Source organism: Myripristis murdjan, chromosome 24, assembly GCF_902150065.1.
Source record: "Myripristis murdjan chromosome 24, fMyrMur1.1, whole genome shotgun sequence".
Taxonomy (NCBI): Eukaryota; Metazoa; Chordata; class Actinopteri; order Holocentriformes; family Holocentridae; genus Myripristis; species Myripristis murdjan.
The window spans coordinates 16,039,544-16,065,165 of record NC_044003.1 but is presented as its reverse complement, the minus strand read 5'-3'; the positions used below and the strand labels follow the sequence as shown (position 1 = coordinate 16,065,165).

The 25,622-nt window shown below is 39.6% G+C and overlaps 2 protein-coding genes across 2 annotated transcripts; both read left to right on the top strand.

Moving 5' to 3' along the window:
- The first annotated feature begins 1,525 nt into the window (after positions 1–1,525).
- Positions 1,526–6,795, top strand: LOC115356641 (acyl-coenzyme A thioesterase 1-like). The gene is made up of 3 exons (XM_030047859.1): positions 1,526–1,991; positions 2,218–2,423; positions 6,190–6,795. Exons 1-3 carry the CDS (start codon positions 1,535–1,537, stop codon positions 6,793–6,795), a joined length of 1,269 nt encoding a protein of 422 aa, XP_029903719.1. The 5' UTR covers positions 1,526–1,534.
- Positions 6,796–11,846: 5,051 nt separating this feature from the next.
- gpr176 (G protein-coupled receptor 176) lies at positions 11,847–24,799 on the top strand. Its single transcript, XM_030047387.1, has 3 exons — positions 11,847–12,075; positions 19,039–19,291; positions 22,698–24,799. Exons 1-3 carry the CDS (start codon positions 11,847–11,849, stop codon positions 23,929–23,931), a joined length of 1,716 nt encoding a protein of 571 aa, XP_029903247.1. The 3' UTR covers positions 23,932–24,799.
- Positions 24,800–25,622: the final 823 nt, after the last annotated feature.

Genomic DNA, 25,622 nt, shown 5'->3' with positions numbered 1-25,622 from the left:
AAAGGCTGTCTATCCTAACCCTAACCTAAACTAAACTTGGCCTAAACCAATCCAAATGCAAATCTTAACCATTTCAAAATAGGATTATAATAATATATTATTACACCCTGACCACAACCTGGCACTAGCCTTAACCAAAGTTAGATCCTAAATTACCCTCAAACTCGACCCAAACCAGCCCAAACACTAACCATAACTCTTTTATAGTAGAATTTTACACCCTAACCATAACCTGACCCTTAACCTTAACCAAACTTGGACCCATCATAATTCTTAAACTAGTCTGAGACCATTTAAAAACCTAACCATAACCATTTTGGAATAAGATTAAAATAACACATTCTCAACCTACCCAAACCCTAACCTTAACCAGACTCAGACTTTAAAGGTAACTACTGTTCTATACAGTTTTAGAAACATAATTGGAGTCCCATGTAGTTGCGCTGTACATAGGACAGTAGGTGAGGGTGTGTGTCCATAAGACAGTCTTTGCCCCCCAGTACCAGGCATCAGGGCTGCCACATGGACTTACGTTAACGCTGATGCCAAGCTGACACAATGTGCTTCAGGAGCAGGACAAAGGGTTCCAGTTTGTTGCAACATGTAAAGACTAAGAGGACGAGGTAACTCCATAAGGCTGGACCAAGTCTGACAGCTCCTATCGGGCATCAGGAGTGGCCACATGGTTTCACGTGAACTTGGAATCAGTGTTGAGGAGTGTTGTTCCTCAGGGTTGTGGCAGATAAGTCATGAATGTGGCTTTCTGGCAGAAACACACTAGACAATAATAACACGAGACAACTGATGTTGATTACACACACTTTATTTCTTGACTACAACTACTGCCAACACATCAACTCCCACTACAACTTGGCCTATATAAAGGTTGAAGTTGATTAAACTGTGATCTGGGTAAGCTGTTGAGTAATAATGACAATATTGTTGCGACTCTTGTAAGACCAAACAACTTGCCCAGCAATGCAAAAATATTCTGCTTCTCGGAACTGAGGCATATATGGTTCTTACTCGTACTGCAACAATATGCTCGCAAATGTTTTCCTAGCTAACATTGCTGTAACACTCACTTAAAATACTCTCAAGGCTTGCTGGTGTGAGAAAGTCCATGTCTGATGCCATAGCTAGTAATCCAACTGAAAAAAAAATGCAGATTCAGACAAGGTTTAGTGACAACATTGTTAAATATTATTTTGTCATCCTGCAGTACGGAGCAACAGGCTGTTGCCTTTAAATAAGATGGGCAGGAAGCTCTTAAGCCATGTGATTGGCTGTAAGATGTGATTTGGCCACTTCTGCCAATTGTCTCTGTGGACTTTCTGGCAAAATGGGCGTGTGATTATAAGAAAACAACTGACCTCTGCACAGCACTGTACTTTGTTGGTAAAGTCTAGTACATGGTGAAATTTGCCCTTTGTTTCCCCAGGCACAGATGCTACAAGATAGAAATATAGTTAAAAAGAACCAAGAGCATTTTGGTCAGCACACTGAGTGACAAATCCCATCCTCCAGAAACACGATGGCTTACTCAAGGATCAGCATAAAACTTCTCCCAAGCTTTCACTGTTTATTTGATAAACCGGTTCAGATTAAAGTGGAAGGACTTGCTCCTCGCCAGAGAGTGGAACTGAGATCCAAACTTGTGGATGACAGAGGGGTGATTTTCAAGGCGTCGGCCCACTACGCAGCAGATGAATCTGGCCAGGTGGATGTCAGCCGTTCTCCCTCTCTAGGAGGAAGCTACACTGGAGTGGAACCCATGGGTCTGTTTTGGGCCATGGCACCAGAGACACCACACAGTAAACTGCTGAAGAAAAATGTGCTAAGTCCCACACTGGTAGAGATAGGTGTACTGTGTGAGGATACTGGTGAGGTGTTGGCCTCTGAAACCAATGAGAGAGGATTCATGACAGAGGGAATGAGAAGAATTCCTCTGCAGGAGGACAGAATAAGAGGAGTCCTCTTCCTGCCACCAGGTTAGTTGTATGCTGAGATCCAGCTGGTGGAGATGTCAGCAGCCTACTCACCACGGTTGTCAGTTCTTATTCTTATTATAATTTTGCTTCTTGTGTTTGAATTTTTGACAGTTGTTGACAGCTGTGTTTGTACTGGCTCCTCTATAACTTTCTCCACTAAGCACATATAATTAATTTTCTTCCCTGCTCTCTTCTTGTACCCTCTCTCCCTTCGGTCTTTCTGTAGGAAAGGGTCCATTCCCAGGGATTCTGGATTTGTACACCTTTGGTGGAGGTATTTGTGAACCCAGAGCGAGTCTCTTGGCAAGTAAAGGTTTTGCCGTTCTGGCTCTGGCTTATTATGTTTTCCAGGATTTACCTAAAACTCCTCCGAAACATGTTGACCTGGAGTACTTTGAAGAGGCATTAACCTTTCTCAAGAGACATCCACAGGTCAGTACTGGAGATTATAAAAGGGAAAGGGAAAAAAAATAATTGCTGTTTTTCCACATTTATTATGCTGCTGTGGTTGTGGTAATAATATTAATTCATCTCATTTATCGGCGCCTCTCTAAACACTCATAGTCACCTTACAGACAGTAAAACAACAATAGAGTAACAGTACACAACACAATAATGCGAGGGCATTTTTCTCTGTGACTTCAAATTTATTGATACACGTGACTGTTTTCTAAAACCAGAAATTCCACTGTCACAGTGCTCAGTTGTCTTTTTCCAATAATACCCTCATAGGCAACCCTACTGATTGCCCTGATTCCATGACTTTTCCTATAGTGTCAACAAATCTATTTTTGTTTGTTTGTATTTCACTCCATACACTTTTATTATGATGATAGTTTTTTTTTTATTTATAATGCTGTCATGTTCTTTTTTCTCAGCACCATTACAAATCATTATTCATCCTCAGTGTTTGAGATTAAATAAAGGCTAATGAGTGAAAGAGTGAATGAATGAATGAATGAATGAATAGCAAATGTTTAACTAGAAAAGTGCAGTTCCTGGGGAAACTGCGTGGGCAAACTGGAAGAGTGACCGTGGTGCTTGGGAGAGAATCTCCTGAAAGTAGTGGTCAAACAAATACTTTTTCCTCAATGACAGTAAGTCTGAGCAGAAAATAAATGAGAATCATGAGAAAGGTAAGGCTTTGGGCTTTCAAACTGTGTCAAAATTATTTTTCAACTCCCAAACATGCCTGCTCTAGAGCGAGGTTAAAAAAGTGTGTGTTTCTCCTTGTCTGCACAGATTTTGGGTGCCAGATATAAGGGGAGTCTATGGGGGAGAGAGCTGGCACTCCTGCCTTGTTAAGTGTCACTGTTTAAAAAGTTGAAGATACTTTGCTTTTGTATTTACATTTTTCAAAGCAAAACTAGTTTTCCTACTACTTTACCCGAATGTGTGCATGTGGAGTGAAAATTGAGGCCAGTGGAGCAAGTAAAAGACAAAATTTTTAGACAATTTTCCAGGGCTGCTGCACTCTAGCCATGATGTCACTCACTCTGGCACTCCGAACATTCCGCCATTAGTGTGTATTGTGTCCAAATTTCAGCTTCAAACTGATCTCAGGTGATCTCAGAAAATTCTGTGATGTAACCATGGGGAAATTCACCAGCATAACATTACCTGAGCTTTGTAAGACTGTCACTGACTGTAACTCCACTAATGAGGTAGTGGAAAAAATAATTGCAGCGCAAATAAACGCCTTTCTTAAAGAAAATAACATCCAGGAGGAATTTCAATCAGGCTTTAGAAAACATCATAGCACTGAAACGGTTTTACATCAGACTGGGAGATCATGTGTCTGGGGAACAGGACAACTGCTATGGAGTTCCACAAGGGAGCTGCCTTGGTCCATTACTATTCTCACTATACATGCTGCCACTGGGTGACATCATCAGAGAGCACAATGTATGTTTTCATAGTTACGCAGACGATACACAACTGTATATTTCTGCCAAACCAAATGATGCTACAGCAATAAATTCCATCACTACCTGTCTCATGGCAGTGAACAAATGGATGAGCGATAACATCTTAAAGTTAAAAGAAGACAAAACAGAGATCCTGTTAGTTGGCCCCAGAACAAAAAGAGAGATGCTGTCCATTAAACTGGCTCCCAGGATTAAATCTGAGGTTACAAGTCTTGGCATTGTATTGGATTCAGATCTTAGTTTCAAGTCCCACATTAATAAGGTGACGAAGACATCATTCTTCCACCTTAAAAACACCGCTAAAGTGTGACCATTTATAAATCAAATACATGCTTTTATCTCAAGCAGACTTGACTACTGTAAAGTACTTTTCACTGGCCTCCCAAAGAAAACCACTGACAGACTTCAGCTCATCCAAAACTCTGCTGCTCGCTTATTAACCAGAACCAGGAAGAGAGAGCAAATTAGTCCGGTCTTAGCTGCCCTACACTGGCTCCCTGTAACATTTAGAGTTGACTTTAAGGTTCTCCTACTTGTATACAAAGCACTTCATGGGTTAGGACCAAGCTACATTGCCAACTCCCTTATTGGCTATGCACCCCAAGGAGCACTGCGATTGTCTGCTGCTGGTTTATTGGTTCCTTACAACACTTGAAAGAAAATTGGGGATGCTGCCTTTATTACTTATGCCCCTAAGCTTTGGAACACACTACCTTTAGACATCAGGGAAGCCAGCTCACTAGATATCTTTAAAAGGAGATTGAAAACCTACCTTTTCACTCTAGCCTTTAACTAGCTCCTATTTCATTCCACACTTTTGTCTTTTATTGTTTTATTTGCATCTTTTGTTTTATTTCAGAGTTTTAATTCTTTTTTAATTTAATTTGTGCTGTGTTTTATTCTTTTTAATATTTATTTTAATGTGTTTTCAAATGTTCTTTTTATTGTGAAGCACTTTGAGCTGCAATACTTGTATGAAAGGTGCTATACAAATAAAATATTATTATTATTATTATTATTATTATTATGATCATCATCATCATCATCATCATCATCATCATCAAACTGGAATTGCGGAAAAACGGAAAGTCGGAGCGCCTTGAAAATCAACACACCGCTTCTTCTCCACAAGGCGCCCGTTTTTTGTATTTGGTGTGTGGAAGCAGGTCAAAAGCTCTGCACCCCAGGGCCTTGGGAAGTTTTGGCCATTCATTTCGGATGGCCGAAATTTTCCATAAAATTGGAATTTCGAGAATTTCGTTTGTCGGAATGCTTATATAATAGCAAACATCTCCCAGTCGGGACACACATTTTTCCAATTCATTGTGTGGGCCTAAAACGAAAGCTGTAGGAGGAGTTACGGACCAAAAAACATACGGAATAAGAAATATAGAAATAAAGAAAGAAATAGTAGGAAGAATGTGAGTGCGCAAGCTGCCAGCTTGCACACACATTTAGCAGCAAGAGCATTAGACATATTAACTACGGCCTAGCTTTGGCATTTCCCAATGAATCACATATCACTTGTTTATCTGAATGGTAGCTACATGAAACTGAACAGGCTGAGTGTTTGTGAGGCTGTACTCAGAACAGTTCCAGATGACCTGTTCATGCTACAGAGGAGAACAACAACCTGAAAAATCTCCAAACAGTCCTTTTTCATTCATTCATTCATTAATTGTTGTCATTACAGGACACCCACACAGAATACTACTTCATGGCACAAGCAAAACGGTGCATGTTTTTATTTACTGAGTTTGAGACAATTCAGCTGTGCAGTACATTGTTAAGTGGCTGTTAGTTGTTGTATCTGACATTATTAAATTATCTATTCAAAGGTAAAATAATATGTCCTCCTGCCGCTGGTGCATGTGGCTCAGTCTGTTGTCTGCCATATGTCTTGCATTTCAAGTTGATGAAATTTTATGTTGCTACATATGTGTTGTTGCACTGTTTCTGTATTGAAAACATAAATTGTACTGTTGAAACTGGTTGGGATAAAAGTAGAAAAAGCTGCTAAGGAAATGACCTGCAAAAATTTTACATCATCAGTACATACTAGCAAAGTAGCTGCTTATTTGGCTTGTTGTCCCCAGACAATAATGTCTGGGGCCAGACTGATTCTATTTACATGAGCTTGTGACACTTCTCATTTATTGATTGACTGCATCCTTTTACATATCCTATGAAATATGACATTTTGACAGGAATAGAATGTTTTTTTTTTTTTAGACAGGACATGATTAATCACATTGTCCCACTCTGCTCAGGTCCAAGGCCCTGGGATCGGCATCTTATCGAGCTCACATGGTTGCACCTTCACTTTGTCAATGTCATCTTTTCTCTCTGGGATCTCAGCAAGTGTCTGTATCAACGGCTGCACATTGATTACTCTGAAACCTCTGCACTACAAAGACATTGTTATCCCGCCTCATATGCCAAACCTAAAGAATATTAAAATTACTGATTCTGGGCTTCTGGATGTAAGCACTTGTGTCTCAGATCCCATTTTAGAAATGAACCAGGACTCTTTGATCCCTATTGAACGTGCCAGCTGCCAGTTCCTCTTTGCTGCATCTGAAGATGACCGCAACTGGAATAGTCCTCTTTTTGCCAAGCGAGCCACTGAAATGTTGAGGAATCATGGCAAAGAGACATTTGAGCTGGTTCAGTACCCCAAAGCTGGACACTTATTGGAAGTGCCCTACATGCCTCATTGTTCATCTGGGTTCCATGGAGCTGTGGGGACTGCGGTGGTGTTTGGTGGGGAACCAAAAGCCCACAGTGAGGCTCAGCTGGACCTGTGGCTCAGAGTCCAAGAGTTCTTCAGAAAGCACTTGGGCAACAAGAATATCTGCCAGACTGCAATGCTTTGACACGGTATAAGGTCTTGAATTGATCCTTGATGAATTTTACAGTGGGTCATTCAATGATAATGGATCACAGAAGCTAATGTACATTAAAGGATTTCTTTAATAGTTTTCTTTGCTGTAGTCAGTGTCTCAATAATTTGTAATAATGGCCAGTTACAGATTTGAGCAGTTTGTACAGGATATACATATAGTGTAAAATGTCCTGTCATGATATGTTATTGCTGTCAAGATTCAGCCAAATCCAGTTGTGGCTTTATTAACATAGTTTCATACATATACAAAGGGTGTAGTAATACACTTGAAACTTCTAGAAGAATGAAGTCATTACATCACCACATCAAAGTGAGTTTACCATGTAATTGCCAAAGCAAAAAAAAAAAAAAAAAAAAAAAAAAAGGAAAATGAATGCAAATAGGAAGGGGGTGTGATTAGTTTAAGTGCAAATATCATACAACATAACATCCAGGTGTAAATAGCAACAGTGCTTATGTGAGCTCAGGTGCAAATAGCATGGTTGGGAATGGACACACAGGTACAAATTGTTTCTGTCATGCTATATACACCTTTGCATTTGCTTGTGACACTTTCCACATATTACTAATGACAATGTACCAGAGGCACCAAGGAATCGGTGGGATATTGTGATCTTTAACGCTAACACGTAATGATCTGAAGGCTGGCCTACCCTGATTGTTGTCCACATCAGAGTTGCACTCAGTCTGGAAATGACTGTAATTGTTTCTGAATTTGAATTAAAACAGTAAACAAGAACAGATTTGCAGTTTGAATTTGAGTTATTGGATGCAGAACTAAATAAATTTAATTTTGATTGTATATTACTGTTTTGAGTACATTTTAATGTATTTTGTAAATGAAACATGTAAAACTCCCCATCATTTTTTTACTTAAATACGTTTTTTTTTTATTTAATACGTATTGACACGTATTATGCTTAAAATATTTTTGAGAAGAAAAAAAAATAAATGAATGATTGCTGAGGCCAGTGCGAGAGGTATTGTTGGAGTGGCACTGATTTGAAATACTAGCCTTCTTTTTGTGTACTACTTTCTGTTTTGAGAACCTTTTTTATTTATCTTTCTTCTTCTGGCCCTACTTTATAAAACCCTGACATTGTTGATGACCACTGAACTGGATTTAGTCAGTAAACTAATATTTGGCATTTGATTGTTGGTCTTGTTCTGTTTGTTGAACCAGCACCTCTTGGTAAAGCACAAAACCATCATTTTATACAATCAATTAATCAATCAAGAGGGAACCACAATTTAATTCCATTATACAACCTGTTGTATAATGACCAATAAACTTCCTTGTATCCTTGTATCAAACCACATTGCAATACTCCTGCCTTTGGTACAATCAAGGCCACTTCACAAGTAAGTGAGTAGTGTGGTTTATATTGGCTTTGAATGGCTTTAAAGTATTGGAAAACCAAGCTCATGAGGCATATACACTATAAGTTACATTCTCCAAGAATCCATGGGTGTTTATTATAATATAAGTCACACCTATGGACTATTATTTACTTCTTTATTTTGCTGCATGAAAAACAATGAAACAAACTTTTTGCGACAAAATAATGAAGGCAGCATGTTAACTGTGATGGATTGCCTTACTCAGGCATTTATCTTGTCTATGAAAGATGTTTTTCATACCAGATGAAAATAAATGGCAGCGAATGACTTCTACAGAAGTTAATTAAGTTTGACATCTCAAACCAGAGAGATGGCTACAGCACTAAAAATTATGCTAATGGAAGAAATAATGAATGTCTGCCATGTCTGTTAAATGATTAGCACAAAGTTACAAGAAAAAGGGCTTACATTATCCTTTAATTAATGATGCCAATCAAAAAGCTTAAATACATTTTAGCATAATGTGAAGTCACGATTTCACAATTTCATCATGCTGTAGGTCTTGTCAGTGCTAGTGCTTAGCCGTGATGTCCCTTTTCTTATGAAATCAAGCTTTGCATGAATGTTTATGCTCAGACATGCTCAGTGTGTGCATGCAAGTGATTAGGCATGGCCAGAAGAGGATGTGATATCTCCCTCCGAAGCTGTCTCTTAGATGAACTGGAAAATGTTCTTCACTTGCCTCTTAATTTACACCTCTTCACCTTATCAAAACCTTTTTTGAGAGTTCTCAATGAAGTAGAGCAGTGGCTCTTATAGGACGATGGGCTGGCAGCTTTTACTTCAAGACTGATGGCTGACATTTTCCTTGGCAGCACACATGCATTGTTGGCTGCGTAATTGCTAGAAAATTGAGATGAATGCAAGACTTTAATGGGCCTTAACATTATCACACTTGAAGTCCTTTCTAGAGGATAATTAAGTCTATCTTTGCTGTCAAATGGTGCAAGTTGACATAGATACCTTTGTTATATGTAAGCAGGTGAAGAATATGTTGAATTTGTTGCTCCAAAGGTCTCAAATTCTTCATCTGAAATCAATATATGCATAAACCTTGGCATTGACATTGCCAGGCCATTAAAGGGATATTTCTTTTGTAATATATAGCTTTTAGCAGCTTCACTCCCATGTAAATGCACCAGTTAAGTGTGCCATCAGCGCCCCCAGCTGTTCGTTGTCAGCATTGCCTGTTAGTTTCCATGTCTAAATTCACAGCCATTCATTCTTGAGGCCTCTCTGAAGTACAACACTAACTACAGCAGCAACAAACATTTCAGTGGAAAAGACAATTCTGAACAAACTTGTTATGATACCAGCTACTCCACAGTTCAGAGAAATAATAATTTAGGACCTTGACAACTGGGAAAGATGGCAATAAGGTAACAATGGAGAGTAAAAGTTGCTGATGTGACTATATGTGGCTGCATTTAGATGGATGCTCCTGAATCAAAGAGTATTAAAGTGAAATATTACTTTAATACACTTTACAAGAGCCTCAGTTTACTTTGCTCTGAAAAATTATTTTGCACAAAAACATCTTAGCAAGCCAAAGTTTGATATATTCTTTCATGGAAAATGTCTTTATTGTAGGCTTTAGGTCTCCAGTGGGTGCTGTTAGCTCCGCTGTGAATGTGCAAAGCTTCATCACTGAACTGAAATGTAATTTTTGCCCAGTGTGGGAAACACAAGCAGGTGAAAGACATAGTGTGTAAGTCTGTATACCTTGAACATGGAAATATAAAAAAGCTGGTGCTTAAATACTTAAACACACACACACACACACACACACACACACACACAAAGCTAGTTCAAGTAGGTTATTGTATTTATGTGTGTGTATGATGAGATGACACCACAGTTGGTATCAATTTATATCCATTTTACAGCACAACGTACAATCCATGTTATAAATCAGTATAGAATAATATCCTGAGGTGGATACATTTAGAAAAAATGTTGATACCAGTGAGGATTTTATACATGTTCTTGGATGACAAAGCTATTTCAAAACTCATCTAATTTCAGGGAATTTCAGAAATTCATGTAAGAATTTAATTTTAAGAGACAGAAAAAAATAGGCAACAGTTTTCATGCTCAGTTATTTGTATTCCGAATTTACTTTAGTGCCAAAAACTTGCCAATGCTTTTCATCAAATGGAAATCAGACTTACTGGATTGTAGAGTCTGAAAAGGGATTCCCTTTCAAAAGATTCATACAGGGCCAAGTTTTTTTTTTTTTTTTTTTTTTTTTTTTTTTGCGCATGTAATTCCATGTGAAATGATTTATGTCATGAGAGAACCTATGATGACTCATTGTTGTGCATTCTCTCGTTGATCTTAGAGTCTCAGATCTTCATTTTTGTGCATCTCCCGGATCCACTTCATACACCACGGTGTCTCTGGACTCCACATTGCATTTGTCGTTATTCATAAAAACAGAAGTACTATAAACACAATATATGTTGCATTACTGTGGAATGTGCTGCCCTACTTTTTTTTTTTTTTTTTTTTTTTTTTTCCCAGCAGTAGATTTTCAGCTCACTCAAGAGGAATTTCTCAAGTGCTTGTGATAGTGGACTACAAGCTGTGGAAGATACAATATCACAGATGTTGAGGAGTGTAATCCACTCAGTTCACCCACCTTTGTATTTGTGGAATACCACCTTTGTATGCCTTCATAATGGCAATATAACTATATAAGGACGATGGGGTCTTGCAAAGAAGAATAAATTACTTCCTGAAATAGATTTGTGTTTATGGTGGTTGTTGCGTGGCTTATGCTGATTACTGACTGGAGGTTAGTTCACCTCGCTTTTTATTAATCCACAATACCTGATCGCTTTGTTTGACTCCATTGCTTTTCCATCAGTGCTTGTCATTCATAAGATTCAGTGGAGTTTCCTGCTGGTGCTTGAGGAGGAGGAGGGGCTCGTCTCTCCAGTCTGGCACCTCACACTGTGAAATATTCAACTGCAGGCTCTCCACACCAGTCAGGCTACCAATAGACAGCCCCTGACAGTGCGATTGGCAGCGGTAACGGGAGTAGCAGTTTGTCAGCCACAATATTTTATTGGACGGCGAGAAGGTGCTGATTGTGTTTTCTCCGTGCTGCAAGCCTCATTCCGGGAATGGACACTCCACATCCCCATATGGTGTAGCCGCGCTGGGTGCCACAGAGAGTAGCGCACACATTCACACTGCGTACGGATTTGAATGGCTCTGAAACATTTCTGCCATGTAGTCTGGGAAAGGAAATCCGCTATGAGAATTATTTCGGGGGCTGAATGGGCTTGTAGCCGCGCTGAGATTTGATGTGTGATCACACCATGGTATGTTTTGCCAACTTATGCGGACAGTCACTTGAATGGAAAAGGATGCTCATCTTATTGATGGAAGCTGACTTTCTCACATCATCAGCATCTGGTATCTTTGTGGTGCACATGAGCTCCGGTTTGTAGGTTTGTGCTTTTTTATTTATTTATTTATTTTTATTTATTTTATTTTTTTGGCAAGGTATCAGCAGCATCTCCATAGGCAGAGCAGCAACCCAGAGATGTCGTGCTGATCTCCTGCCAGTCTTAAGATGTAAGGAAAATCGTAGCGATCGCGCCGTTAACGAAGATGGACATCGGCAGCTGGGCTCCGACGGTCGGGGACGGCGCTGCCAATTTCACAGCAGCTAACCTCTGGCCGGATTTCCTGAACGCGTCGAGTCCGCCGACCCGGTGGGACAGCAGCCCCCCTGCCGAGGGGACCGCTGGAGATGGCCAGCAGCGGCTCATCCGAGAGCAAGCCTACCGGGACTTCACCACCACAATTCAAGTTTTCATCCTCATCGGCTCACTCATCGGTAAGTCGGCTCATCCTCATGAAGGCATAATGTAGCCTACAAATATTTGACAGGCAGGCCCGAACCCAGCATCCAGGGGGCTGAAAGCAGTGGTGAGCTGCTGCTGATGTACATTTTCATGGCATTATTTGCATGCAGACATTGCTTAGAAATATTAACACAAGCTTATGCACGCAAGATTTGGATGCACCAGGCAAGAGTCTGATTTCCAAATCCAAATCCTGGGAAAATTTGCATCAGCCAACAAATTTCTGCTCAGAAGCTTATCCTAAGGTGACAGCACTGTTTTGGTAAAACAATAAAGGTTGAATCATATTAATGGGGTGTAGCCTATGAGTGAGTATAAATTTTAGGTAATCTTTTCTTTTATCATAAATACACATGCAGCTCTATTCTTCCTAAATATGGAATAGAGATGTGAATTAGGCCTACTTTATTTACTCACCCAACACACATGAGGAACAATTTCACTGTCTTATGCCTTATACTGCCAGTTCATCTACCTCAATCAGTCACTTTTGAAGAAGAAGCATGTCTTCAATGATATTACTGAACACATAAACACAGGATCTGTTATTTTCACAAGTGTGCTGCCTAATTTGCCATTGAAATTACTGTAAGGTACTTCATAATGTCGCTGCTACTCGAGATCAATCAAAAACTGCCAGGAAATGATTTGGAGGCCATATAAATACATATATAAATAAAATCACATCTCTAAGCCGTTTTTGGTAACTTATATGCAATAATTTATCACACTAATAGTAATATTAGTGTAGCCATCTAATAATACGTTTCAGTCATCAGTCATTGCTGTGCTTTGTCACTGAATATGTAGATTTGGTTTCATTATTTTAAAGCCTGTGTTCTCCATAATCAATCACTATTACTAGTTTTTTTGTGCTATGATAAAAGCATGGATACATCTTTTGATTGCATGAGAAGAGTTACTGTGACATAGGTTCCACAAGATGTGTCTTTCCTTATTAATATATACTAACTTGCCATTATACAGGACAACCTGACAGAGCACGACAGTGAGAATATACTTATCTTCTTCCCCCATTCCCTTTTTTTCAGCTGGTCTTGGAATTCAAGCTGACAGCCTTTATTGTTATTAACCTGACAGCGATGCAATGTGATTGGCCTTCACTTCCAGGAGATAACATCTGCATGAGTGACTGAAAAATTGCAATAATTTTCTTGTCCAAATTTTAATAACAGGCATCAAATATTATTCACATCATAACAAGGCTCAATCATTCAGTTATCCCCTTCATTTTCATGACGCAAAATGATGTGTAGAACCAAAGCAAAAAAAAAAAAAAAAAAGTGATCTTGTGATATTTAAACAATAACTTATGTCTGTCTGTCCGTCTGTATGTAACCCTTGTTTGCCAATGGGCCCAACAACAATCTAACTGTGAAACAACTCGATAAACAAACTAAACTCAACTAAACTAAACAAACTAAAAATATGGATCTGCTTTGATAGCCAATGACGTCATTGCCTGCACACTTGGAGTTTACAGCGTTCCCAGCAGTGACGACAGTAAACATGAGCTGGCCTGAAACACATGCGCCTCTATTGATTTTGCACTCTCAGGCATAAATCAAGAGTTTGTATGTATTAATCGGTTTAATGTGCCACAGCGTGCCATGGCACCATCACCAGCTAATATTGCCAACAATCCTAATCAGCTCTGTCTTTGAGGAATTATAGCGATAGGTGGACCTCAGGCTGTGTGTCCCGCTGTTGGTCACCAGCCACAATACAAGAGAGATAACAAGAGGTGGACCTCGTTGAAGCTAAGATAATTATATTCACTGTAGAGAATGCAACAGGGAAGGTGTTAAGAGTGCTAATTATGGTTCATGCATTTATGTTTAGACACCTAGATGAGTCTTAGCTCGGTTCTGAAAGTCCCCAGTGATAACAGCAGGTACTAACACCAGGTAGGAGATGAAAACTCATTTATGCCTGGCTGTGTAACTTTGCTGTGCTTGAAAAGGATTAGTTTTTCAAAGTATTGGGCTTTTCATGTCATTCCCCATAGCTGGATTGACATTTAAATGATAAGTGATAAAAGAAATCTTTGTTAATGTTTGCTCTTTCTCCTCATTGGCTGCTGTGAATATGGTTGCTAAGGCATAAAAGGTATCTGGGACAAAGTGATTTTACCGACAATGCAGGCGCTGAGAGTAGCAACCCCCCACTCATCTGCTTGGCCTGACTGAAGACACTTGTGAGCACACATACTGATGGATGGGATTTTTCACTTTGATCATTGTTCACGATAATTAAAACTACCAAAAAACAAGCCGCCAAGCTTGTTCCCTGTTTCTTGTTTTTAATCAGCAATTAAATTTGTTAAAATACATGTAATAAAATATATTTTCTTTATGAAATAAGTTGGATTGTAACAAAAAAAATGATAATGCAATACACTGTGATATTTCCTCTTTTGAGACATTATTGATACACTTGTGCCAAGTATCGATATTTGAGTTTTCAACTTTGAACTGGAACCGTTCTGCCATGGTCATGTTGTGGTTCCTGTGCATATTAAAAAATACTGAAAAACAGGACTGATTCCTCCTCATTGAAAAATTATTTAGCCTTTTATCAGGTATTTTTCTTCTTCAGTTACAGATATTGTGATCTACCATAACTACAATATATGGCGTATCATAGAATTGCCTGTATTGTAATGCCATCGTTATCATGGTTAAAATATTGTGATAGTATGGTATCTGGGGTCACCAGTGATTCTCACCCATAGAAATAACTCCACCAAAGTATGATGGTGTTGGAGTTGCAATTCTAACTTATGAGTCTGTAATTTATTAAATAAGAATAAATGACCTAACCAGTTTTGGATTCAGCTCCATTGACACTAATATGCAAAATGATCTCTCTGAAGTTTTAACCATAATTTGTTCTTGGTGCACTACACCTTGTGATTTCTCTTTTCATCCTATCATGAAAAGCAGACATCACGGTGGAATTTGTACATTTTCAGTGCTAATTCAACCTTTGCTTAATCAGCAAATAATGAATTGTAAATTCTTAATTTTCTCATACTGAAGTGTCATTTATTAATTAAAGGTTCCCATGTGTGAATTGGACTTCTGATGGGCTTCTGTAGCATCCTGTAAAATGTCATGACTTGCTAGTTTGTTACTAAAATCCTGTGTCATTTGTAATAATAATAATTGTTATTAATAATTTAGATGTTACAGAGCTTTAGTTATTTAGTTACTCTGTAATATACAGTATAAATACACCCTTGGTTTGGAATCATGTCTTCAACTCAATCAAATCACAGTCAAATGTCTTGGCCCCTATGTCCACCAAATTCCATGGATTTGTGTGTAAGGTTTTGAGATATCTGGCAGGAAAACCTGTTGACACGGCTGGAAACACAATCTTTGTGATGTAACAACTAAATGAAGTGAAACAAACCCTTTCTTAACTCTTCATTTTGTTCTTGGCACTTGAAGGTTGTTTTGGTAAGTGCAGCTACAAAATGCAAGCTGTCAATGAAGTATTGCAACAGACTGATAAAGACTACTATATTCTCAGTGGCCACTTTATTAGGTCCACCTGTACAATCTACAATCTTGCCAATGCAAGTCTACTTTTATGCTGCCTATAATGCTCAGGTTTTCTTTTTGTCACAGTAATAGAGGTGTTCATTCAGTTGTGTGTTTGGCATTGAGCTCATAGTTAGTGCTGCTGTTGTACTGGACTGCATTTTATTGAGGTGTTTCCACTATTCTGCCCCCTTCATGTATGTAAATGGGGAGGACAAAAAATTAAAAACACCTCTCAATATAATGTAGTCCAGTACAAGACCTCTTTGAACTACAACCTCAATAATAAACATAGAATTAAATTTACACATTCTCCACAATGTCAACAAAAACATTATAAACTCTCTTAAAAGGTAGACTTTATGGCAGAGCTGTTGAATTGAACTGCATTAGATTGTACAGGTGGACCTGATAAAGTGGCCACTACAAGTATATATGCTAATGTCTTACATTAGAGAGAAACATTTTTTTTTCTTATTTTGAAACTACCTCGGGAGGTGTGTGGTACAGAGTGTACCACATATCAAGGCTCAGTCTTTACCACAGCATTTGTTGGATGTCATCCCCGTCTATCTCACTTGCCTTTCCCGTCTCTCCCTACTGTTGCTATGAAAATAAAGCAGAAATACAACAAAAAAGAAAAGAAACTACTTAAGGGGACTTTTGGGGAAAAATAGCTCAAGAGGTTACATTTAGAGGCGGAGGTAATATTGCTACAGCAAACACTAGAAACAATGGATGAAAAAAGTTGTCAACAAAGCTTGTTTTCCTTCCTTTTTGTTGTCTACATGATGTGGGCAGCTTTGCTTTATTTTTTGCACTTCTCTTACAAGAACTGGTGCAGTGGCAAGAGAAATATGCTTAAAGCCACACTCAGATTCAGATTGGACTGCAGACCATGTAGTATCAACCGTGATACAACTACGTCAAATATTAACATAATTTTCTGGTCTGGCAGACTCCTGAAATGAAAGCCATGGAGACTTACCTCTAAATTATGCCCTTATTCAGTGGACTTGTAACGTGGCTCATTCTGCATGGTCTGCATTCCAATCATTGGAAATGCCTCTGTAAAGTCAAGTGGCAGCGTTATGCTATACGTGAAGGGGGGTAGTTCACAGAAGCCTGGCTCAGGAGAGAACTGGTCTTTTAAGTTGTTGGGAAAATGATCATTTGATGTTTTCATTAATTAATTAACTGATTAAATTATTTATTTATTATGGAGTCCACTGGCTGCTGGAGCCTAAAGCAGGTGCCTTTACCTTTGGCTAATGGTATGCCTGCCCATAATCACTTCTTCCACTTGCTGTCTTAGGTCAGTCCAGCCCTGGAGTTATGGCTGGTTATGGTCAAAACTAAGTAAAGGCAATATCATACAGGCAGTCTTTTCTTTCCTGTCTTTTCCTTTTTCCCATTCTTTGGCTTAGTCTCATTGCATTAAAAGAGGAGGCCTTCCTTTTGTCAACAGTTCTGTAAAGTGATATTACTCCTGAAATTGGTTGTTTTTTACAGCCATGACTGAGAGACAAAAATTTTCAGGGCAATTTGTCATGAGCCTGATGAAAATGTGCTCCCATTACAAAGAAAGTCATTCGGTCTCAGTCTCACAAATCCATACTCTATGCCTTTTTAAGTAGCCAATACAGTTTCCTAAACACACTTGGTTTTGTTTACAGTTATCACCGAAAAACATTGCGTGTGTCCTTGAGATCTCATAAATATGTTGAATGCATGTCCTGCCACAAAAATGTTGGAATACTTAGAAAGTTGCATGTTTACTTTGGTGTGCTGGAAGAACATCTTATATAAACAAATTGTGGACTCACGGTCCTTATGAGCGCCACAAGTGATCGCCAACTATATTTACTGTAATTGTTACAAAACATTCTCTAACGTCACCAAACTGTTTTATACTTTACATGTTGAGTTGCAATGCTTTGCTATTATATTATGTTGTACCTTAACACACATAAATAATCAGGATGTGCTCAAATGTCCTCATCTGAAGTGTGTGTAAATGTGTGCTTACCCACTGATTGATCTTGGCAAACACCCCGCTGTAATTTCCACACCTCACATAATGCTCCATGGTTAAACGTTTGAAGTTTATATTCATGTATGATTAATGTGCAACTCTTTTGGTTGACAGCTTTCACGTGCACACAGATTTTCAAAAGTTTTATCCTTAAAGTGATGGTTTGGGTTCTTAACCGTTTCCTGTTCCATACAAGTGTAATACATTCTCCAAGTGTGAGCTGTCACCTCCTTCCCTGTCATGTGAACAGAAGTGTTTTTCTGGGTTTGTTTTGCAACATCTGCAAGGGTGCAACAGCTCCCCTTATCACTGTTTTTTTTTTTTTTTTTTTTTTTTTTTTTTAACACAGCTGGTACGTGAAGCTGTTGCGTAGTTATACTAAGGTTGATTCACCAGTTAGTGAGCAGAAGGGCTGGAAAAGGGTGTTGAAACCGAATTCCCAACGTGTGCTGTTGTGCATCCTTCAAATGTTTTTCAGCTTCAGGTTGCTGCTCAAATTATGTTGTTTCCTGGGCCAGATCCACTTAATTCATTTTGGAGAAGGACAGTCAGAGTGAAACACTCATTCTCTTGATAGGGAAGTGGCAGACAGGTCAAACTTGGAGGATTTATTGCACTCGTAATGAGCAGCAAACACCACGATATGAAAGAAGCCGAGCTATCACTTAAACTGTGTGCACCATCTTTGAGTTAACATTTTTTCTTTGATTATACATAATTAAAGCATTAGCTTGCAGGGAAATTCAATGACAGAGTAAGGCACACAATAAGGTGTTTGTTGGCTCAAGCAAAGCTTTTATCCATTCACTTCTTATCTTTACCTGCTTATTCCTCTGGAAGGTCACGAGGTGCTGGATCCCATCCAAGCATGCACTGAAGTGAAGAAGTGAAACGCTGTGGACAGGTCACCAGTCTTTCACAGAGCTGGTGCAGAGAGACAGGCAATTGTGCTCATGTGCATAACCATGGGTAATACAGCATCTCCAGTCCACCCGACCTGCATATCTTTGGTTTATGGGAGGAAATGGAGTACCTGGAAGAAATCCATGCAAGATGAAAGTCAGGAATAAAATACATGAGGGAGAAAATATTTGTCTCACTCCAAACCTGTTTGTAGTGGTTTATGAAATCAAGCAGTTACACTTTTTGTTTGGTTGCTTTGGCGAGTTGCCAAGCAGCTAACGGATAACAGATAATAGCTTTCAGATTTAGGTGGCACCAAGAATGTACTTCTAAGTGCAGTGCATTTCCTTGTGAGTGAGGAGGTAATTGAACAGAAACAATTGTACGTGTGAAGCCACCCTAAAGCACCTCTTTCTCCATCCACACAGGCAACGCAACAGTGCTGTGGTGCACCTGCTGCACCAGTGTCTTCAAATCTGTCACCAACCGCTTCATCAAGAACCTGGCGTGCTCGGGTATCTGTGCCGGCTTGGTGTGCGTTCCCTTCGACTTGGCGCTGGGTGCCAGTCCTCGCTGCTGCTGGTGGCTTCACACTCTGCTGCTCTGCAAGGCCATCAAGTTCCTCCACAAGCTCTTCTGCTCTGTCACTGTGCTTAGTTTTGCTGCCATCGCCCTCGACAGGTCAGTTCGCGTTCTGTATGGAAAACATAATTGCGCAGCTGAAGTGGAAAGAAATAATACATTTGGATGAAAAGCTCTTTTGGAGCTGGCTTGTTTCAGCATTGTCATAGATAATTATGGGCTTGCAGGGCTTGAAATTAGCATCTGCCTCTTGGCAAAAAAGTTAAAAAACAAAAGATCACTCTATCCTTGTGTAGGGCTGTATTCTTTTGTGTTTTTGTTCAAATCAGCTTTGATTGAGTGGGCAGAGATTGCCACTAAAAACATACAATTCTGGTGCCATAAATTCAACATGTATTTTATCAAGATAAAATACATGTACTTTGTATTTTCAAAATACAAGAAAATACTTTTGTAACGTTGGGTATTTGGAATTTGTACAAAATGGCATAACACTGAGATTTTTATAATGTACACAAGGCTCTTGTGAAGAAACAGGAGGAACAAGAACTAGAATGCTGTTCTATATGCATATGCCTGTGCTGTGCATATTCATATTTTAGAGAAGATGTACTGATTATGGAAACACTGTAAGTAGTGCAGGTTTACAAAATCAGTGTGTTATCTAAGTGTATTGTTCTTTATTTTAAGATGTATTTACATGATTTCCATGTTCTACGAATCATGGAGAAAGCACTTTGAGTATTTTGAAAATACAAAATTACTTCTCACTAAAATAGCTTGTTACAAATTACATTAGATTTTTTTTCAGCCGTGCCAAACACCAAAATATTCAAACATAATTGAAGTGTGTATTTCAAATACAAGTAGCAGGAATGCTGCCCATCCCTGTTTGGGGTCAACTCCCCTGTTTTCCAGATCTGTGCACGTTGCTCTATTTGGAAGCACCTCTTGAGAGGGGTGGATGGTTTAAATCAATAGACTAATCAATTAATCAATATATCTCTTGGCCAAGTCAGCTGAGGCAATTATTTTTGCACAACTGGAGACTTGGAAGCAGAAAAATCCATACTGCTCAACTGAAAGAACATCAAACAAGGGCTAAACTCGGGAGAATATTTTTCTGTGAGAAGTGGAGAAAGTCTTTTTTTTCGGTCTCCATCTGCCCCCCGTGGCGTGCAGCCGGCTGGGGGAAATCGATGGAGCATGTGTATGCCATGCTGAGCGGCCGTGTCCCAGGCCTTCCTGCAGAGCTCAAAGCTGCTGCCAAAAGCAGCTCCAGTCCACTGGGGAGACGCACACACACACACACACACACACACACACACACACACACACACACACAGGTTTTCAAAGGTAATGGTGATTGCGTCCTCAAAAGTGCTACAGTATTGTGGGCAAAGGTTCCAAAGTGGCTTTATCTCAATTATATTACGTAATGTGTTAATCCTGCATGAGCTGCTTTTTCCATTACATTTCAAGTTTAGCAATACAGTATTTATAATATTAACCTTGCTATTACGACATGCTATTGGACTACTACTGCTGTTAGTACTACTGCTGCAACTACAGTATGACTTTAGTACTACTACTGATAATATTAGTTTAACCAAGTTATAATGTGCTGTGTAATTTAAAGAATAAAACAGAACAGAATGGTAGTATTATTGTATTACTGTATATACAGTAACAGTAACAATACAAGTTTCTGGATAAAATAATATAATATAGGCACAAAAGACAAACTGTAAGTCCAGTGACTGCTTACACACCATTTTTTGATGTCGAAAACAGATAATCGCTGCACTGATAAGCCTCACTCTATAAAATTCAGATATGAGTTCATCACACAAATCAGCCACGCTGCTTACAGTACAGTGAACTGAAGCATAGGTTTCTTTTTGCCACTGGTGGAGATTTCTGTTCATGAAAAAAACATGCCAATCCTTTCCATAACAGTGCAGTCAGTCAGCTCCAGCACTGTTAGGAGTGTCAGCGCTCAAGAGACTGTATCACCTCAAACAGGTCAGAACGCTATCAAACCACCACACTATTTATTTTCAAGGAGGACGACTGATGGTTTAGTTTTACAGGTAAAATGGGAAAGCATTGTACCTACACACACACACACACACACACACACATTTAAAGACACCTGCATGATTTTTGACCTCTACTCAGGGTGATGTACCCTAGGTGGATATGGAAAAAAAATCCTTTTATTTTCCAAAAAAATGAACATTTTTTACCAATACGTGGGATGAGATGTAGTGTAGAAATCCTTTGTGCCATAATTCAGGGTGTGTATTCATACAGAAACCACTTCATGTATAAATTTGCATATGTGTCAGAAAGCTTTCATTCCAAGTGGATAAAGTCAGAGTGAATTTTCCTGTTTCATTTAAACAAGTAACAAAAAAATTGACAGATTACACAAGTGGTTGTAGAAATGTTTGTATGTAAACAATGGAATGTATATAGGAAGATTTCTTACACGTTTGTCTTTTTTGTTCATGTAAAATACTCAGTATAAGTAAATTGCAAAAATATATACATATATAGAAAGCTCTCTAAACCAACTATTTTTTTTAAGAACCATCATGTTAAATGTGGTGTCCATATCTATGAGTTACACTGAAAAAATGCATACAGGGAATATGTTTTAAAATTTTTCTTTTGTTTGTTTTTTGTTCTTTAGCTAATTTTGTGCTTTGTGTATATGCAATATAACTGGTATCAAAATGACTATTAGTAGTTGTTGGTGATCGTTTTGTATAATTTATTAAACTATAGTAGTCATAGAAGCCCTTTGGTGACTCGCCTTAAGAAGGCGAGGGAGTGTGAAGTAGGCAGCATGCTCAAGTCTGACACTGACACAGTATTCATATTGAACCTTGAAATCATCACTGAGACATTCAATTAAATTACTAATTCAATTCAGGCATGTTTTATTGGTGTGAAATAGTATGTAAGTACATAATACCAAAACAAATCCAACCAATTTAAAGAGATTCCATTGTTATTACAGAACCCTGTATCCTTCAGATGCACTACCCCTCAACAAGAATTACTTATTACTTTAACATGAACACCTTATGAATCTTTCATATTCCACATGACTGCAGCTGAGCAGGGTCACTACAATCCATGTGAACTCCAAGAATCCATAAGGAGAAGGACTGACAAGGGCAATTCAATCTTTCTTTTTTAATGGCACAGCAAGGCTAACTATTGCATCTGACATCTTGGATGCATGAATTTTATATACAGTATGTAATTTACTTTAACATCAACTCTTTAACCTCCACTAAAGAATGTCCAGAAAAACTCTTTATTTGAATGAGATGGCCTTTATTTCAATTTTACTTGACTGACTTGAATGGCTAGATTGCAACAGTAAGGGAATGGTAGGGATGTTTATTTGGAATAATGGTTTGGTACCGTGTTTGATTTGGATGTGTGTGCAACAGAGATCGCTGATTTGTGATTCCCATGATGTTTCCAGGTACTACTCAGTGCTGTACCCATTAGAGAGGAAGATCTCAGATGCAAGATCCCGAGATTTGGTCATCTACATCTGGGTTCACGCAGCAGTAGCGAGTATCCCTGTGTTCGCTGTGACCAATGTGACTGACGTGTATGTCACCTCGTCCTGCTCAGACGAGCGTGCCCACTCCCTGGGCCACATGGTGTATGTGCTGGTCTACAACGTCACTACAGTGATCCTCCCTCTTGCTCTGGTCTTCCTCTTCATGGTGCTAATCCGCAGGGCGCTCAGTGCCAGCCAGAAGAAGAAAGTGATCATTGCTGCGTTGCGGACGCCTCAGAACAGCATCTCCATCCCCTATGTGTCCCAGCGAGAGGCCGAGCTACATGCCACCCTTCTGGCTGTGGTGCTGGCTTTCTCTGCCTTCAGTGCCCCTTATGGAGCCGTCGTGGTCTACCGTACCATTCTGGCAGAGAGCGAAGAACTGCCCACGTCGCTATACCTCACAGCCATCTGGCTACCCAAGGTGTCCCTGCTCACCAACCCTCTCCTGTTTTTGACTGTCAATCGCTCAGCACGCCACAGTTTGCTGGACCTGCTGGCCAGGATTCATAGACGCTACAGCCGCCGTAATGTGGTTGGCTCCGGGGGTTTGGCATCGCTTGGGGGAGAGGGGGGTGTCGGTGGGTCGGGGGGGCTGGAGACAGCTGGCCGCTCTGGAAGCCAGCTGCTGGAGATGTTCAACATTGGTCAGCAGCAGATCTTCAGACCTGAGGAAGAGGAGGAGGAGGAGGATGTGGAGAATGAGATTCCCTCGATGGGATCAGGAGCCTGCTCTCAGCCCAAAGAGGACAACAGGGGGGGATCCAGGCTAGGGAGCCTCAGAGGGGAGATGATGCCTAAGATGGACCCTCTGCCAGGGACAGGGGAAGGGCTGGTAATGACCAAGGAGGGCCAAACTTCGGTCACAGCACCCCGGGTGTCTCCAGTCCATACATGTGCTTATGCATCTTCATCGCAGGTGGCGCCAGCTACACCCACAGAGACGGAGGATGCCACTCAGTTTGGTTTTGGTCCCTTTGAACTGCCTCCTCAGTGGCTGCCTGAGACCAGGAACAGCAAGAAGAGGCTGCTGCCTCCACTGGGGAACACGCCTGAAGAACTGATCCAGACCAAGCAGCCGAGGCCACGGCCAGAACGGCGCATTAGCAGGAACAACAAGGTCAGCACCATCCCAGCTGTTGACCCCTGAACGCATCATATTGGCCCCTGACCTGAACACTGGACACAACTCAATACACTGCCGGCCTCTAAGGCTCACCAGCCTTTGCCAAGATATTGATGTGTCAGGCTGCTTGGTGAGATGCTTGGTTTGTTTTGTTGAATTTCAAGCTTTTCACTAAACTCTATTGATTTTCACAGGTACACCAGTTAACTATTGTAGAAGTCCCAGATTTTACTGCCCAAAAGCTGCATCCTTGTTGGATTTCAGTTTTCTTATTGAAGTGAAATGTTTTGAAACTCACTTTTATGCAGCCAAAAATGTATGGTCTAGTAACCAGTAAGTCAAATTCTGCAACATGTTCACTTTTACTTCACTACTTGTGGTTCAGCAGTAGTTCAGTGATGAGGGACTTCTACCATGGCTACCGCTACAGATGATTGAACAGGCAGAAACCTTTTTGTAAAACCTTCTTATTTGGTGAGAGCTGGCATCAGCAATGAAATTATATACAATGTACAAATCCAATAATGCTGAGAGGTGCACTGAAACTGGATATATTTCTACAGGAAATAATCAACAAGAATAGTAATCCTCTAACAAAACATCTGATAAAGTTATGATGCTGTGATTTGACAGTCTGTAAATGAATACAACTCTGCATCAATCCCTTCAGTTATCCTGTGTGGGATTGTTTTTGTAACCATGTTTGACCACTTTTACTTCCTTTGGAAATTTTTCAAATGGGCAGACCTTTTACTGGCCTGTTTTGTTTGTAGGTCTTTCACTTCCCAGTTTTGGAATATTTGCATTTCTTCTGATATGGTAGATGTTGTCATTTGTACTCAAAGTGTAAGTGAATTTGATAAGTTACAATATGATAATGAAAATGTACAGGATGCAAATACATGTTATACAAAATTGTGAAATGAGAGTTCATCCTTGTGTCATAAGATCAAATAGATAGGGGAGCTATGGCGGATTACAACATTTTGATAAGGAAACTTACCAAGTCTCCTTTGAGCCATTCTGTTGATTAGCCCAAGTTTGCCTGAAAATCAACAGCTCATTTAGCAAGGAACTGTTTATAAAATACAGCGGATGGAGCTGATGGAGATACGTGCAAGAATTTAATATCACCAGAAGCTCTGAAAAGCTCTGAAATGGTTCAGCTTACAATTTGAATTTTCACCCAGCTGTCTGATACTGCACTGTTGCAATTGTCTTCCTTCTGATGCATGAGACAGTAGCAACAATCCCTACCTGGTTCTTTGGCTGAGGTAAACACAGCCAGGCTGCACTTCAAATATTTGTCAAGCCATAGACGTTCCCTCAGGGTTACCCACAATCCCCTACTATGTCCACAAAGAACATGAGTCTGTGCTACATCCTATCCATGCCATTAACAGGCAAAATTGTGCAGTCGCTCCTGAATGGAAACAATAAATATTGTCTATTCAAACCTAGACAACCAGCACTTGACAACTCCTGGGTCCAAAATGCCATTTGTAATTCAATATGTTTGTCTGAACAGGGCAATGGTTGATTTCCCTGGTGTGATGTTAATTCAGTGTTTAAGCTTACACGAGCAAGGCTTATTAAAACACCACTATCTTTTTTTTCTCCTGTTGCCACCACAAGCTTGTTAGTAGTCTAGATATAGTACAGTAGTGTTATATACTACAGTTATTAACACTAGAAAAACCACTGAATATTCTATC